Source organism: Takifugu flavidus, chromosome 19 (assembly GCF_003711565.1).
Source record: "Takifugu flavidus isolate HTHZ2018 chromosome 19, ASM371156v2, whole genome shotgun sequence".
Lineage (NCBI taxonomy): Eukaryota > Metazoa > Chordata > Actinopteri > Tetraodontiformes > Tetraodontidae > Takifugu > Takifugu flavidus.
In genome coordinates, this window is record NC_079538.1 from 9974308 (window position 1) to 9988074 (window position 13767).

Here is a 13767-nt window from a genome sequence, read left to right on the forward strand (position 1 = left end):
TGACCCGCGACCAAGATGCGTGTTTGTCATGCCAGTGTGAAAGCCTGGGTAAAGAACCCGGGTCCTCACTGTGGCGGATTATCTGCAAACACATCACAGGCGCTCAAGACGGCGTCCCGAGCCTTTATCGGGGCGGGATGACCGACCACTGGCCAGTTCCAGCGCCGTGGCTCATCCTATTATCAGATAAACCGTGTGACGACTTGATTTGGTCACCAGCCTGTAAAACCTGGCAGTCCTGCAACTGATATTTGTGCTTTTCCCTTCTCAAAGATGCTTATGTTTGAAACCAGTAACGCCGTCAATTTGCTATATTTATGAGGCCATTCGTGTTCATTTAGATTGGTATTTATCCCGACAGTGCTGTTGCTTGGGTTATGGGATTTAAATGGCAGCGTCCAGCACCTTTGGCCCTGGATCTATTTCACCGTGAGCTGGTGGCATCACCGATCGAGCTGATTAAAGGCGGAGAAATAGTCGCCCGCTGATTAAAACAGGCATCAGGAGCTAAACTGGAGCGCTCTGGGTCAGCCGCACTTAGCCTAAAAAGAAGAAAAATGAGAGGCCAAACCATTAAGTAGCAGTATGCTGCAGCAGCATGTTGGGGCTCAGGAAGCGCAGCATTTTACCATCGTCTATTTTCGAGATTCCTCTGAAATGAATATCACTCCTGCCTGTATGTGAACCAAGCCTGTGATAAGGAATATTTTCAGTGGGGATGGAGATTAAACAGAGGCTGATTGAGGATGCAGCGCCAATCAAGTTTTCTGCCTCGACTGGCTGGCAGGCTTTAGGCCATTAATATTCAGCAGTCAACACTTTGAATGAATGCCAGCTATTGCTGTACAAGGTGCTACTTCACACGGACGGTCCGCCCCATGTTTGGGGCTCATATCCTAAAATGCCGGCGAGCGGAGCCGCGTTGAGCATTTATTCCTAATTAAGGCTGCGATCTTCCACCGTTCCTGCCTGCCCGCGTCAACGCCGTTGTTGATATTCCTCGCAGCAGCCGCGAAGCGGCGAGCACCACCAAAACTGCTGAAAAATGTATGACCGAAGCATCATTCACTTCGATCTTCAAATCCTGAGCCCGGTACACAGCTCCTCTCTGTAAGTGCAGACATAAATCAAAAGAAGGCTATTAATCATGCAGCAGACACGTTCTCACCGCTGCAGTCTGTTACCTTTTGCCCGCCACACCTTTATGTTGTTTTCTATAAGTACCAGCACAAAAAAAACCCCAATAAAGGGTGGAATAACGTGCCGCTGTCTCTAAAACCGGCGTCCCGTGTCTCCATTAGAGCGGGACGGCGGCGGAGCCGGGAGCTGAGGGTGAGCGGAGCGTTACGGTGTAACGTGGTCGGTCCGGGTGTTTGATCCGAGCTTAAGCTCCAGAATTCAATTTGGCCGAATATCAGTTTCCGCAGCAATAAGCCCTCCCTTTTTTTTAATTATCGCAGCAAAGTCGGAACTATACGCAAGATTCGTTAGCCGGATGGAGTCGGAACAATTCCGCCGCGCCGCTCAAAAGGCGGGATGTGGAGGCGCGTATCGGCCCGGGGTTGTCTGGGAGATTGTTGGTAAATTGTTTTGCAGATGAAACGGGAAGGTGGCGGCGGGCGAAAAGGCGTATCGGGAGCGCACATCTCCCACCTGCAGCACCTCGGCGTCGGCCCTCCGGCTGATAGCGGCCTCTCCTTCTTTCTTCCTCCCTCCCGCTCGCTCCCTTCCTTCCACTTCACTGACTGTCCCCACAAGAGGAGAGCTCTCAGCTCTCAGCTCCGACTCCAAACACTTTCACATTATGCAAATGATTCCCCCACAGAAAAGCCGCACGCCTGCTGCCCATCAATTCAGCAGGGCCTCCAGTTTGAATACACGGGGATTTTTTTCCCGCTTCCCCTCTCCGCACTTCTCTTCTCCATATTTGTGAAAAGAATGTCTTATTTCTGATGCATAGCAATGGTGTTCCCATCATTGCGGTGGGGGGTGGTGGCGGAAGGAGCTCTTACTCTATCAATTTATACAACCGCCTTTGGAATATGTGCTTTTTTCCCCCTGTGAAAGTAGGGAAATTATAGAAATGTGTGAGGAATACTGAGGAATACTAAGACTTGCTGAAAAAGTTTTGCATTGTTTTGCCCGGCATCATTGTCATTCCACAACCCCCCCCCCCCCTCACCGAGATATAAATGAACACGCCAAAGAAATTGATTAAGTTCTCGGAGGCCCCAGAGGTGGGCGGTCTTAAAACGACGCCATTGTTTAATCCGGCAAAAGATTCCTAGAAGGAGACCATGGAAATCATCCGCCGGTGCTCGCCAAATTCAACACATGCTGAGCAGCTCCACGGCTGTTGTTGCGTCCGCGCCCACGCGGACCCCAACGAGCGGTTTGTTTTCACATCCGTCAGATGGAAATGACGATGATGCATGTGACGGGAAAACAATCGTTCTCACGGAATTTACAGTGCCTCTGCGGTACCTCCATCAGATTTGAGGGAAAATTCAAGGACGGGTTCTTATTCCAAGGTGACTTTAGCCTCACAAAATGTATTTTGCTTCATTAAGGATTCAGAGCAGACCTGCTTTGTGGGACTCATGATTTGCTTCCATCTCGCGCCTGTGTGTGTGTGTGTGCGTGTGTGTTCCTCAGGTGTGCACAAAACACTCCTTGGAAGGATGTTGAGGGTGTGAGGTCACTATGCTTTTTCCACAGTCCTTGTTCGGGAGCTAAGCTGGACTGTTTATCCTTTTGGAACATGCAGTTGTTGCAGGTATCAACCTGGAGCTGAGATCCAAGATCCAAAGAGTGGAAAAACGCCACTGTTTTCCCCCGGTTTCCCCCTCAGTCGGGTCCGTTAATGCTCTTGGAAATACTAAAAGTTTGTACTCTGCTCGTCTGAAGTTTCCACCTCATTAACGTTTGGACTCCAGCAGGAAGTTGCCATTTTGGCATCTCTGCATCCAGATGGATGTTCTGGAGGCTCGGGGCTGAAGGCTGACCAGGCTCTTTTCCTAAATGTTCCGACTGCCACAGCGGACACACCGGCTCTGCAGAGACGGCGTGCACGCTCCCTGCGGGTGGCGCTCCACTTCTGACATCTCATTAGCCGAGCGTGTCAGCGTGGACGCCACTTACCAACTAATTATGATAAAAACACGTCTTGGCTCACATTGGTACATACTAATCTGAGCTGAAGTCCTCTGCGGGGAACAGAGTGATGTCACAGTCTTTCTGTGCTGGAACACCAGGAGTCGTCGCTTATCCGATGGGACGCTTTGGTCCTGTGACCCCCCCATCAAGATCAATGAGATCTCTGAAGTCTACAACACACCCAATCACTTACACCATCACCATTTCTCAAGACCAAGTATGGACTTCCTGACAAGTATGCCAGAAACAGGTGTTGCCCCCCCTCTTCCACCCCAAGATTTCTACAACAGATCCTTGAGGTCCCGCAAGTTGTGACCTCTGTGGATCGGACTTGTGTGTCCGGCACATCCCCCAGATGCTCAGATCCGTGGGTTCCCAAATAAGGTGCTAACCTCTCACTGACTGATCATGTATAAAGTTTATATCATAATGCAATATAACGAACATGAGAGCCGCCAGTAGACTCCAGGGAACTCATATATATGTGAATATACTGTATATGTGAGTGTGGGTTATAAATATAAGTGTGTTTTTATTTTCAGACGCGAGCTATTTCACAGCAAAGCACCAGCAATCATTTTCGTTTTAATGCCTTCCTTTTGAACTGCAGACCATCTACGGGCATTTAATTGACCCAAGTTGACAGCTCTCTCTCTTTTCTGAGTGGGGGGGGGGGGTGTCTTTCAAATGTGTTTGAAATAAAGAGCCTCTGCACTGGTTCTACCTGACACAGGTGAATCCAAAAGGTTGGAAATGACTGAGATCCGGTAAAGGACTGATGATCCTGGCACTGATGTTCCTCCATCCCTGTGTGAGTGTGTGTGTGAGTGTGTGTGTGTGTTTTAATCCCTGACAAGTCTATCTCTCCAGGTCCAGAAGACAAACACATGACAGGTGAACAGGGGCCCTGCCTCCTAATGAGACAGTGGCCCCGTTCTATTTTGCCACGATTGACCAGAGATTAGAGTGATTACAGTGTGGTGACAGCTGTGTAATTAGATGGGAACCCCCCCCCCCCCCCAACAAGAGGGTAGATGACGTGTTTGTGCAGCTGCAAAAACTGACACGGTCCCTTCCTGTCACTCTGCTGTGAGTCTGCATTTATCCGGCCGACACTCATCCACAGGTGACGCTAATCCAGATCAGTACCGGCTCTCTCCACAAGGTGGCCCCACTCACAGTGCTTGCCTCGTGCTACAGGTAGAGCTCAGAGTCAGACAGGTGTGGAGAGCGTGTGACGGAAAACCGTCCCTGGAAGCTGCATACTGTCTCCTGCAGATCATTGCGCCTCCTCCCAGAGGAGGAGCGTGTTACAGAGATGGATGGACTCTATTCCGGGAGATATCCTGAACATTAGCGTAGCTTCCGCTACACTCCGGGGGAACCTCACCAACACTCCAGACCTGCCCGTGTCAGGCTCAGACCCACAAGTGGACCTTTGTGGATTCTCAATGACACCTCCTTCATGTGAGTGCACTCATACAAGACGACAGTTGCTAACGCCAAACAGCATTTCCATGTTAGGCGGGGGCCTTTATCTTGAACGTTTCATCATAAATTCTTCCATTTAGGAGCCAAATCTTAGTTCAAAGGGGCCCGAGGAACAGGCAGAAGCAGAGTGAAATACCAGGGAATGTCAAATTATTTCCATATCTTAAGTTTGACATACAATCACGCGGAGCAAAAAAGGTTCAAGAATTGGGTTGGGTGGTGACTCTAAAGTGCCCTCGGAGCAGTAGCCAACCTGAGCGAATCATCCATATTATCAGCATTATTTAAACTATGGCTCCATCAATTCAGGCCGTACAAGCGCGTGATGAAGCGTAAAGCCACACAAGGCGATAACATCCATCCTCCTCGCCTCCACCAAGAAGAGACACGGATCTCATTCCACTCTTGCCCTTATGAATAAGATTATTTCTATTTTGGTTATTATTTATTTAGCTTTTTTTTTGTGGATGGAAACCAGTCTTGACTGCAGCGTGGTTCATTAATTATTCACCCGACTGCTGGCTGAGGATTGCTTCAGATAAATTTCTCCACTTTTCCTGCCTTCTGCATGCTGAGGAGCTGCTGCTAGCTAAACCCCACGCGGGCAAACATGCACGTTTTTATTTAACACGATAATGCTTTGGCTGGGGGGGGGGGTCCCTTCAGATGTTGCAGCACAGCTGTGGGATGTATGACAATTACCATTAAATGGAAATCTGACTTATTTTAGATGCAAATGTAAAATGGGCACACTCACCTCTGGAAACAGATTGTAATGAAAGTGTGACAGTATCACTTCTTATTCTTCTTTCTTGCCTCCAGGGTGCAGGTTTCAGCATTAGCACAAAGCAGCTAGCTAGAAGAAGGAGAAGAAGAAGATGGATAACTGTCATCCTCAACCAAATATGTGGGGAGAGGAGAGGTTTTACAGGTTACAAAAAGGGCAAATGAAGCTAACATTAGCCAAGCTGAGCTAAGCTACAGCTGGACCTGAACCCTTTGCTAACATGCTTTCTGTGATGCGTATCCTGACTAAAATAACCATTCCGGTTGTAGATTTCTGTATTTTTCCAACCCAAATGCCTCACTAAGGAGCGCAAAGTCAACCCTACACCAGCTAATCCCAAGGATTCATGTTGGACCCGACAGCACTGAACTGAATTTGGAACTTAATATCCTGATGCAGCGACTTGAAAAATCAGCACTTGTTTCTGGATGCTGGACTTTTGGAGACAAGAACTGGCTGTCGGTGGTCTTACATCACAAGGTAAATCACACCCAGAGAGTGTGAAGTTCTGTCCAGACCGAGAGAAAAGATGAATAAAATAGATCCCCCTAAACAAAATGAAATGTTCACAATTGGGTTTCGTGAAGGGAATTCTATTAGGAGCCCAGGTAAAAGGCCCTAAAGTCGCCCGAGATATTATGCAAAGTAATGCAAAGCAAAGCCCTCAGATGAATAAACACACAACAGGACAGGAATAAGCATGGCTGGTTATTATTTTTAACACCGTTGTTCAATTGTCTTGCATTAACTGATGGAAACTCCCACAAATTCTTCCAAAATAAAGCAAAGCCTCTCTGTGCGCATTTAGCCTGTCACTTTCATTTCCACTGTACATTCATCAGGCCGGGGACGCGTCTAAATGCATAGCAAAAATACAATTTATAGCAATTATGGCCATAATGGCAGGAAGGCAGAGAGAAGAAGCGTCTTCTCTTATCACCGCCTCTCATTCACCCCGGCATTAAGCCCATCAGCTTCCTGACAGGTATGTTTTCCAAACCCAGCTTCTAATTAGACCGACACGTACTGTCAGTATCTCGTTATGCGCGCCAGCTCCACTATAGTTAACGTGATTAAATCGCAGTCTGCCGCAGAACAAAGAGGTAAACGTGTGTTTTTATACGTAACGTGCGGCAGAACGGAACCTGCCAGACCGCCACCTGAAGCCGTTTTTGGATCCAGGACAGCTGACAAATCTGCGTTTTCCTCCTGAAATATCATCGTCTGTTCGTCCCTGCCTGGCAGATGGCGGCGGATCTTCCGCCAGCGGGTCACGTGCGCTTTTTTGCGTCGGTTACTTCGGTTCCACATATTGACTGGCGAGACGTGTGAACTCTGGAGCGTGCTGTTGTCGTGGGGAAAGTTTCTGCTGCCGTTTTCCCTCACTTGTTTCGGCCATCTGTCTTTATCTTTGTGATTTGCGTCTGACTTTTCAGGCTGGTTCTGGCATTTTGCAGGCTGTGATCAGTTTATGCCCGCAAGCTGTTGCGCCACATTGTCGCCGTTAGCAGCAGCTAATGTTTGCTGTCTGTTTACGGGCTGTGCGGATAATAGAAACTAACATATTTGTTCTTTTTGGCACTTTAAATGGGTGACGGAGGAGCGTACAGGACGTTTTCCGTCCCATCCTGCTTGGTCAAAAGGTCTCTATGGAAACCGGATGTTGTCAACCTGTGCTGCCTCTGTGGCGCTGTTAATCACGGCTTCCTTTACATCACGTCACTTTTGGAACTAGGGTGTTTATGTTGAAGCACCATACTTAGTAGTTACATCACAACAACCGGTGCTATGTGTTGTTTTGGCTTTTTTCCCGCTTTAGCATTAGCATGGACGGTACTCGGCTCTTCTGGAACCGTTCGAAGCACCGTTGGTGATGTAAATTCCGACCTGTCATGGAAAAAACACCCCTGTGCAACAGTGACTTATGCGTGTCGTAGCTTGAAGAACGGCGAGGGACGCGGGCCCGCTTTAGCACGCGCTGCTAACCAGTTTGTGTATTCCAAGGCAAATACCGCACCGTCTGTGTGATTCAGACGTGGGACTTCGGGGTCCAGCTAGTCCCTCTGATGGATCCTGTTGTATTTCGCATTTGTCTTGATCCACTTAGTTTCACCACCTTCCCGCGCGCTCCCGACCCGCCGCTGCACCTAAACAATAATCGCCTTAGCCGCCCTCACAGGGGCCTGACGCTTTAGCCCGAAAATGAATTTTTGCTTTTCTATGGATTCGCGGCGTAATAACGGTGGATATAAACCGTGCACGTTTGAAGCCTGCTCGCTGCCGTGTCGTGCTTCTTTTATCGTCTCTCAGTGAGCGTCTGCACATGTGTTGTCGGCGCAGACATAATGAACGGGACAAGTGCGGCCTGTAACAAAGGCTTACAAGGGCATGTTTGCCTGAACAATGGGGCTAATTGTGTTGGAGGCTTGTGCCGTGTGTGTGTGTGTGTGTGTGTGTGTGTGTGTGTGTGTGTGTCAGCCCTGTGTAGCTAACATGCCTGTGTGTGTGATGCAGGGAGCAGAGCGGGACCACTGGGCTCGGGCTGTGCTGCTACAGTAGTAATGAGCTGCCTGGTGCCTCAGCATTTTTGATGAAGTCTTCCCTGTGATCACTTCTCCATCTAATCCCTATCGGCCAGGTTCCTCCGCAGCCTGCTTCCCATTAGCCGAGCTGCTGCTGCTGGATGCATGCAAAGAAACTTTAACTCTCTCCTGGCCAGATTAGCGCAGGCTCCCGATCCGCAGAGGGACTGCGTGCCTTTCCATGCTAACAAACCTCTTGTACAGCACCAGCACATTCCGCCCTCCCCTAATGAGGCCTGCAGATAATGCAGGGTGTAAATTTCCCTCCCCAGGATGTGGAGGCTTCCAACAGCCGTGGTGCCACTGGTTTGTAAGGTCAGATCTTGGCGGTGATGTGGATTAACCGGTGCTTTCTCCTGCGGCGCCGTGTCTCCCGAGGCCGGCGGAAAGGCTCATCCGAGCGCCACAGTATCTGTGGATCCCTGCGTCCTTCTCGCCACCTGAATTATTCATGTGCCAAAGCCGCCGCTCATATCTGTGGAGGCTGCAGCCTTCCTGCGTTATGAGCCTGCAGTAATGCGACTTTATGGGGACCAGAGCTCCCTTTACTCAGCCATCCAGTGCCACATTCTTCACTCTCCTCCTCTACTTTAGCCTTATGTTCCATTTTTCATCCCCTCCCTCCAGATCCCATCGCTTTCTCTCCCCGTCTTCCGTGTCCTTCGTCCACTCCCTGACTTTATGAGGACGGACGCTTTATTCCTTTTGCTCACAGGTTTTCTTTTCTCTCTCTCACTCGGAGCACTCCTCATTTCCTTCTGCTACTCCCACGTACCTTTGAAGCCGCCTCTCCTCTTCAGTCTCCCCGCCGCCCTGCTTGTTCCCGCCCTGCCTGAGCTCGCCGTGTCCATCGGCGGCGGCGGATCTCCCTGCTGATCAGCACTTACGGTTTGGAAGTCTCGCCGCAGCTCCGGTGCTCCGGTGCACAGATGGGAAGCAAACGCGGTCGCCTGTCGTTAGTGGCACGCCATAAACGTGGCCTTAATGTGAACAACTGTTTACAATCGTGTAAAGCCTTGTGAGGGCTCATGGGGGGGGGGGGGGGAGCACCGCTGCCTCCTTTGGTCTCCGTGTTGTTTTCCGAGCTTTAGCTTTGGGCCGGCAGCAGCTCCAGCCGTAGGGGGCCGGACTGAGAGGCGGAGGTGTTCAACACCAGAGCATTGCCGAGGTACCCTTGAGGAAGGAACTGAACCGCCACATACTCGCATTGGCCCTGCAGCGAGCTGGTGGCTCATCCAGCCGTGTAGCTACCTTTACCCGTCTGTAGCTGGGAGAGGCTCCAACATCCTCCCTGTGACCTCGAAAGGGATGAAGAAAACACACGCACAAGCTCCCAACTCTCCAACTCATCTTTACTGAAATTAGCCTGTTTACTGGGGGAGACCATTAAAATAATTGCCAAAGTTTAATCTGAAGGGTCGAGTTGTCGGGTCGTACTCTTCATCCGTTCGGTTGGTGAGGTCATAGTGACCCTCGGTACCAAAGTTAGAAGAAGGTAGCTGAAACAGGAGAACTCTTATCTTTAATCTGCTTTGCTGGGAATTTATTCAACTGGGTCTAAAAACTTCTGGGAATCTGTTTTGTTTTATTGCATTTCCACCACACCTTGAAGGACCGGCCCAGGCTAACGGCGTGTGGGGGAGGGGCGTCTGACCAGCCAGGACTGTTGGTCCTTCAGCATCTTCTACACTTCCTTAGGAGTCCTTTCAGTTTTCATTCCCCAGCTCTTCTATGAGGTTTAAAACTTCTCTTCACAGGTTTACAGCTAATGCTAGCAGGTCCCACCAACCAGTCCTCCCATTCAGCCCACAGCCGCGCCCCTCCCAGCACGTGTAGGTAACGCGGTACCGTCGTCGCCCCGGCAGTGGTGGGTCCTTCAGAAATAATAAGTTTGTTGCCTGCCGTCAGGACCAGTAATGCAAATCAAGGTGCGACATCTTGTTATGTGATAATTCATCGATCCAGTCGGGGAAGATAACATCTAATTTACTAATGGAGGCTGATTGAACAGCACACCTCCGAGTATAGAGAGGGACGGAGACGCAGATGAGACCTGAGCTCCGCTCCTCTTTTTTTTTTCCTTTTCAATTTTTAATCTAGCCCCTGCCCACGTTGTTTTCTGAGCAGCTTAATAGAAACCCTCTTCTTCACTCACACATTGGAGAGATATTCATCAGACTTGTTTAAGTGAGATGATTTAGTAATGCGTTCTGGACAGGCCAATTCTCCCAGAGGCTCCGGCTGCAGCTTCTATATAGTGTTGTAATGTTCTAATGTTCTTTCTGAGAAAAGTCTCTGACATTAAGGGTTTGAGTTTCCGTGGCAACTGCCATCTGGCAGTGTCAAAACCACAAACTAAAGTATAGAAATGCGCCCCTGACATGTTTTGAATCCGTCAGATCAGTCGTGATCGACCTTCTTGTCTCTTCTTTTTCTACAGGAGTGGAAGCGACACCTGAAGAAGAATGGGGGAGGTAAATTTAGAGATTCAATACGCTGACCTGATGAAACAGAGTGTGATTTTAAATCAATGTTCATTTAATTCTTAAGCTGGGCCTCCTAGCTACCAGATGCTGCATGATTCTAGCGGCTAATGTCTGTCTATAGAGACCAAATTATGTCCTGCGTGCATTAGACATGTGAATGAAGCTTTAGAAGAATTAGCTTAATCCATAAGAGTGTCTGAATCAAGTGAAATGCTTATTGGATTTAAGTCTATAAGATAATAGTTGGAGCATGAGATGAGCATGAGTATATTGATTAAACGATGTGACTTTAGCTCCTTGATTGACAAAGGACGATGGAGTAGCGTTTGTGTTTCTACTGCTGAACTGTTTGTATTAGGAGTCGATGTGGGTGTGTTTAGTCTGAAGGAGCCCCAGAATAACATGCTACGTGCTGATTAGCTGCATGCTAAGCCTGATGTTTTTATACCTGAATGTGTAGAATCTTCCCCTCTCCTCCTCCTCTCTGAATCTGCAGTATTAAGAAACCCCCACAAAGAGCGGCACGCCACTCCGAGCTGACTTTTCTCCAAATGCCAGGACTGTTTTCATGCCTCAGGAAGTATGCAGGGATCAAATGTGCACCGGCGAAGAGGGAGAATGTGTCACCAGCGCTACCCAAAAAACAGAGCGACTCCCAGGATGTGGGGGCTGATCAGACTGATACGGGTCCCTTCGATAACGGCGTCACTTTTCTGATTGGTGTTGACTTTGCCACTGACAGATAAGACTTTGCTGCCTACGGGACCTTTTGATCTCTGCATTCAAACTGTTCCCAAAAGATTCTCTAGGCCAGAAATATTCACAAACATTCAAAAATAAAAATGGCCCCTTTTTGTCTCTCTGGCCCCATTTACAACTACAGAATTTGCTGTAAAACCTTTGCTGAAAACGATGTCCGTGCACAGTGACCAACAACGTGCTGCAGTGCACATTCCAGACCAGTAGGCGGCGGTAGCGAGTCAGACAAGTGTACAAAGAAAAGCAGCGATTTAACGTTTTTAAGTGGAGGTGAAGCTGCTTCCACAGACAGCTGCGGACTCTGAACGGATGTTTTGTTATTCGCATGTCCGACAACACTGAAAATCCTTTATTTCGTGTTTTCAACATTCGGTTTTCAGGCATTCTAGCTTAAATGGACAGTCCAAACGGAAGTGAAGTTTTGTGCTTTCACCTGAAGACGTTGTTGCGTATAGCTGGGCCTGTTTCTGAGATATTTTGTCCTCTCTTTGTAGTCTACCATAAAAGGTGTGGTGTCCCCACTGGGGCTATGCTTTCAGCAGGTTCTAGTTACACCGGCCCCCCTGAACTGTTTACACGAGACGTGGCGTTGTTACATAACAGACAAACGTTGTTTGGGCCAAGTCCGCTCAGGTGTTGATGCGTCAACATCTTGCGCCCCTGATCGATTCGAGGGCGGCGTGCAAATCAAGCCTGCACGGTTGATCGAATTTGCACTGTCAGCACAGATGGGACTTCCTGGACAGGCGGAGGTGCCTTCCTGATTGGCTGTCAGTCAGCGTCAGTCAGCAGCAGCCCGGCTATCACTCACACGCAAAGACACGAATGCAGCTTTGGAGAAGCCAAATTATTTGCAAGTAAATTGCCAAACTTGGGTTCTGACAGAAATACCCGTGTGAATAGATTGGGTATAGGCCGCAACGCTTCAGCTGTCTCCAGTTTACTTGACGTGCGAGACGCTCATTAGGTCCAGGATTCCCCGAGACAGTTTAATTACGTACCACCGGGGCTTGGGTGGGTGGGAACCTGCCGTTACAACTTTTATTAGCAACGTGATGCTGTTATTGTTTTCAGGAGAGCACCACTACAGCAGAGGGGGCAGGTGACGCTGCAAAATGTCCCACAAATGTTGTTGCATTAGTGATACTCTCAAGGTTTTGGGGCTCTGTTTTGACAATCCAGAGTTCTCTTAGTTGGGGGGGCAGCGATCCCAGCTTGACTTGTTATAGATCTTTTTTAGAGAGATCTTACAGAGATTTTGTACCAGGAAAATGGTCTGGGACAGTTTGAGTGCACCCCTTAACAGAAAGATGCACCAAACAGCTCCTCAGACAAGAGTTGTAGTTCAGCTCACTTTTCTACTTTCTGCATAGCTTCTGTTGTACTTTTTAAGGGTAATTAATGTGCAAGGGCAGTTATTTTATGAAAAAACATTTTCCAAATAATTAACTGTCTCCACAACATCTCAGATCACAAATGGGATAGAGAGAATAATTTGATAGACATGACAAATAGCCGGAGGCTTAAAAACTGGCTAGCAAGTTCTACTGAGCTCAACCACATCCAGTATTCAGGCCTGGAACAACACACACACACACACACACACACACACACACGCTCTCATTACTCATTATACTCTCATTGTGCTAAGCTTGAAAAAACAACCTTGAAGGTTTTAATATTTTTAAAATTGCCTAAAAGGGAAAAAATAAAATAAATTAAAAAAAAATATATATATATATATAAACATTAATTTACAGTCATTTAATCAAATCCTGGGTCCAGTTGTACCAGTATAGACCATATATTACGGTCATTTTTTTAGTTTTTATTTTGGGTAGTTTTCATGATTTCACTGTTTTTAGCAGATTTTAAGTCTTTGGGTTATTTTTCACAAGTCTATTTAACCCTGAGCCGTATATCTGAGAGGGTCTGCAGAGGTGCGGCGCCTTCCTAAATTATTCATTCCTGTTTGTTATTTGCTCTAACAGTTCTAGTTTGTTGTCTCTTTCTTTTGATTCAGACCTCTTGTGTCCGGTCTCCTGTGGTCTCCTGTGTCTTCAGTTATTTTTACTCTTTTGCTTTTGTCCATTTCCTCTTTTTTGAGATTTCTGTCAGTGCTCTAGAGTTTGCTCGGTCATTTATATGAGGCTTCTTTTGACCCACACCCACATGGAGCTGAACCCGTTTGATCTGTGCTGTCTGACCGGCGCTGCTAGCATTTCTGGCGCCGAACGTTCCCACCATTCTCTCTCCGGATCAGTTTACGGTGAGAGGTATTCCTGTTTCGCATCCATTGTGGAGCCTCATGCTTCCTAGTGGCCCGGCCGGCTCTTTAGCATGCAGATGTGATTAGCTAATGTCACCAGGCAGCGGGGCTGTGATTCAGACTGTTCCCCTCCGCTGGAGTCACATTGGCGTCGCAATCCCAAGAAAATCAAATTATAGAGCCATTAATTTTAGTAAGTGATCCTGCCTGTCTGCTGCTCTGGAGAGGTAATCTCCC

The 13767-nt window shown here is 48.2% G+C and overlaps 1 protein-coding gene and 1 long non-coding RNA gene across 4 annotated transcripts in view; one reads left to right on the forward strand and one right to left on the reverse strand.

Moving 5' to 3' along the window:
* Window positions 1-13767, reverse strand: part of LOC130515852 (uncharacterized) — a 68551-nt gene that overhangs the window by 38458 nt on the left and 16326 nt on the right. For all 3 annotated transcript variants that reach the window (XM_057016392.1, XM_057016394.1, XM_057016391.1), the window contains exon 2: window positions 5405-5503. In XM_057016392.1, coding sequence (XP_056872372.1) covers window positions 5405-5503 — 99 coding nt within the window. The remainder of the gene's footprint in view (window positions 1-5404; window positions 5504-13767) is intronic.
* On the forward strand, window positions 9807-11574 carry LOC130515857 (uncharacterized). Its single transcript, XR_008947286.1, has 3 exons — window positions 9807-9944; window positions 10457-10490; window positions 10999-11574. It is a non-coding gene; the product is annotated as an uncharacterized LOC130515857 (long non-coding RNA).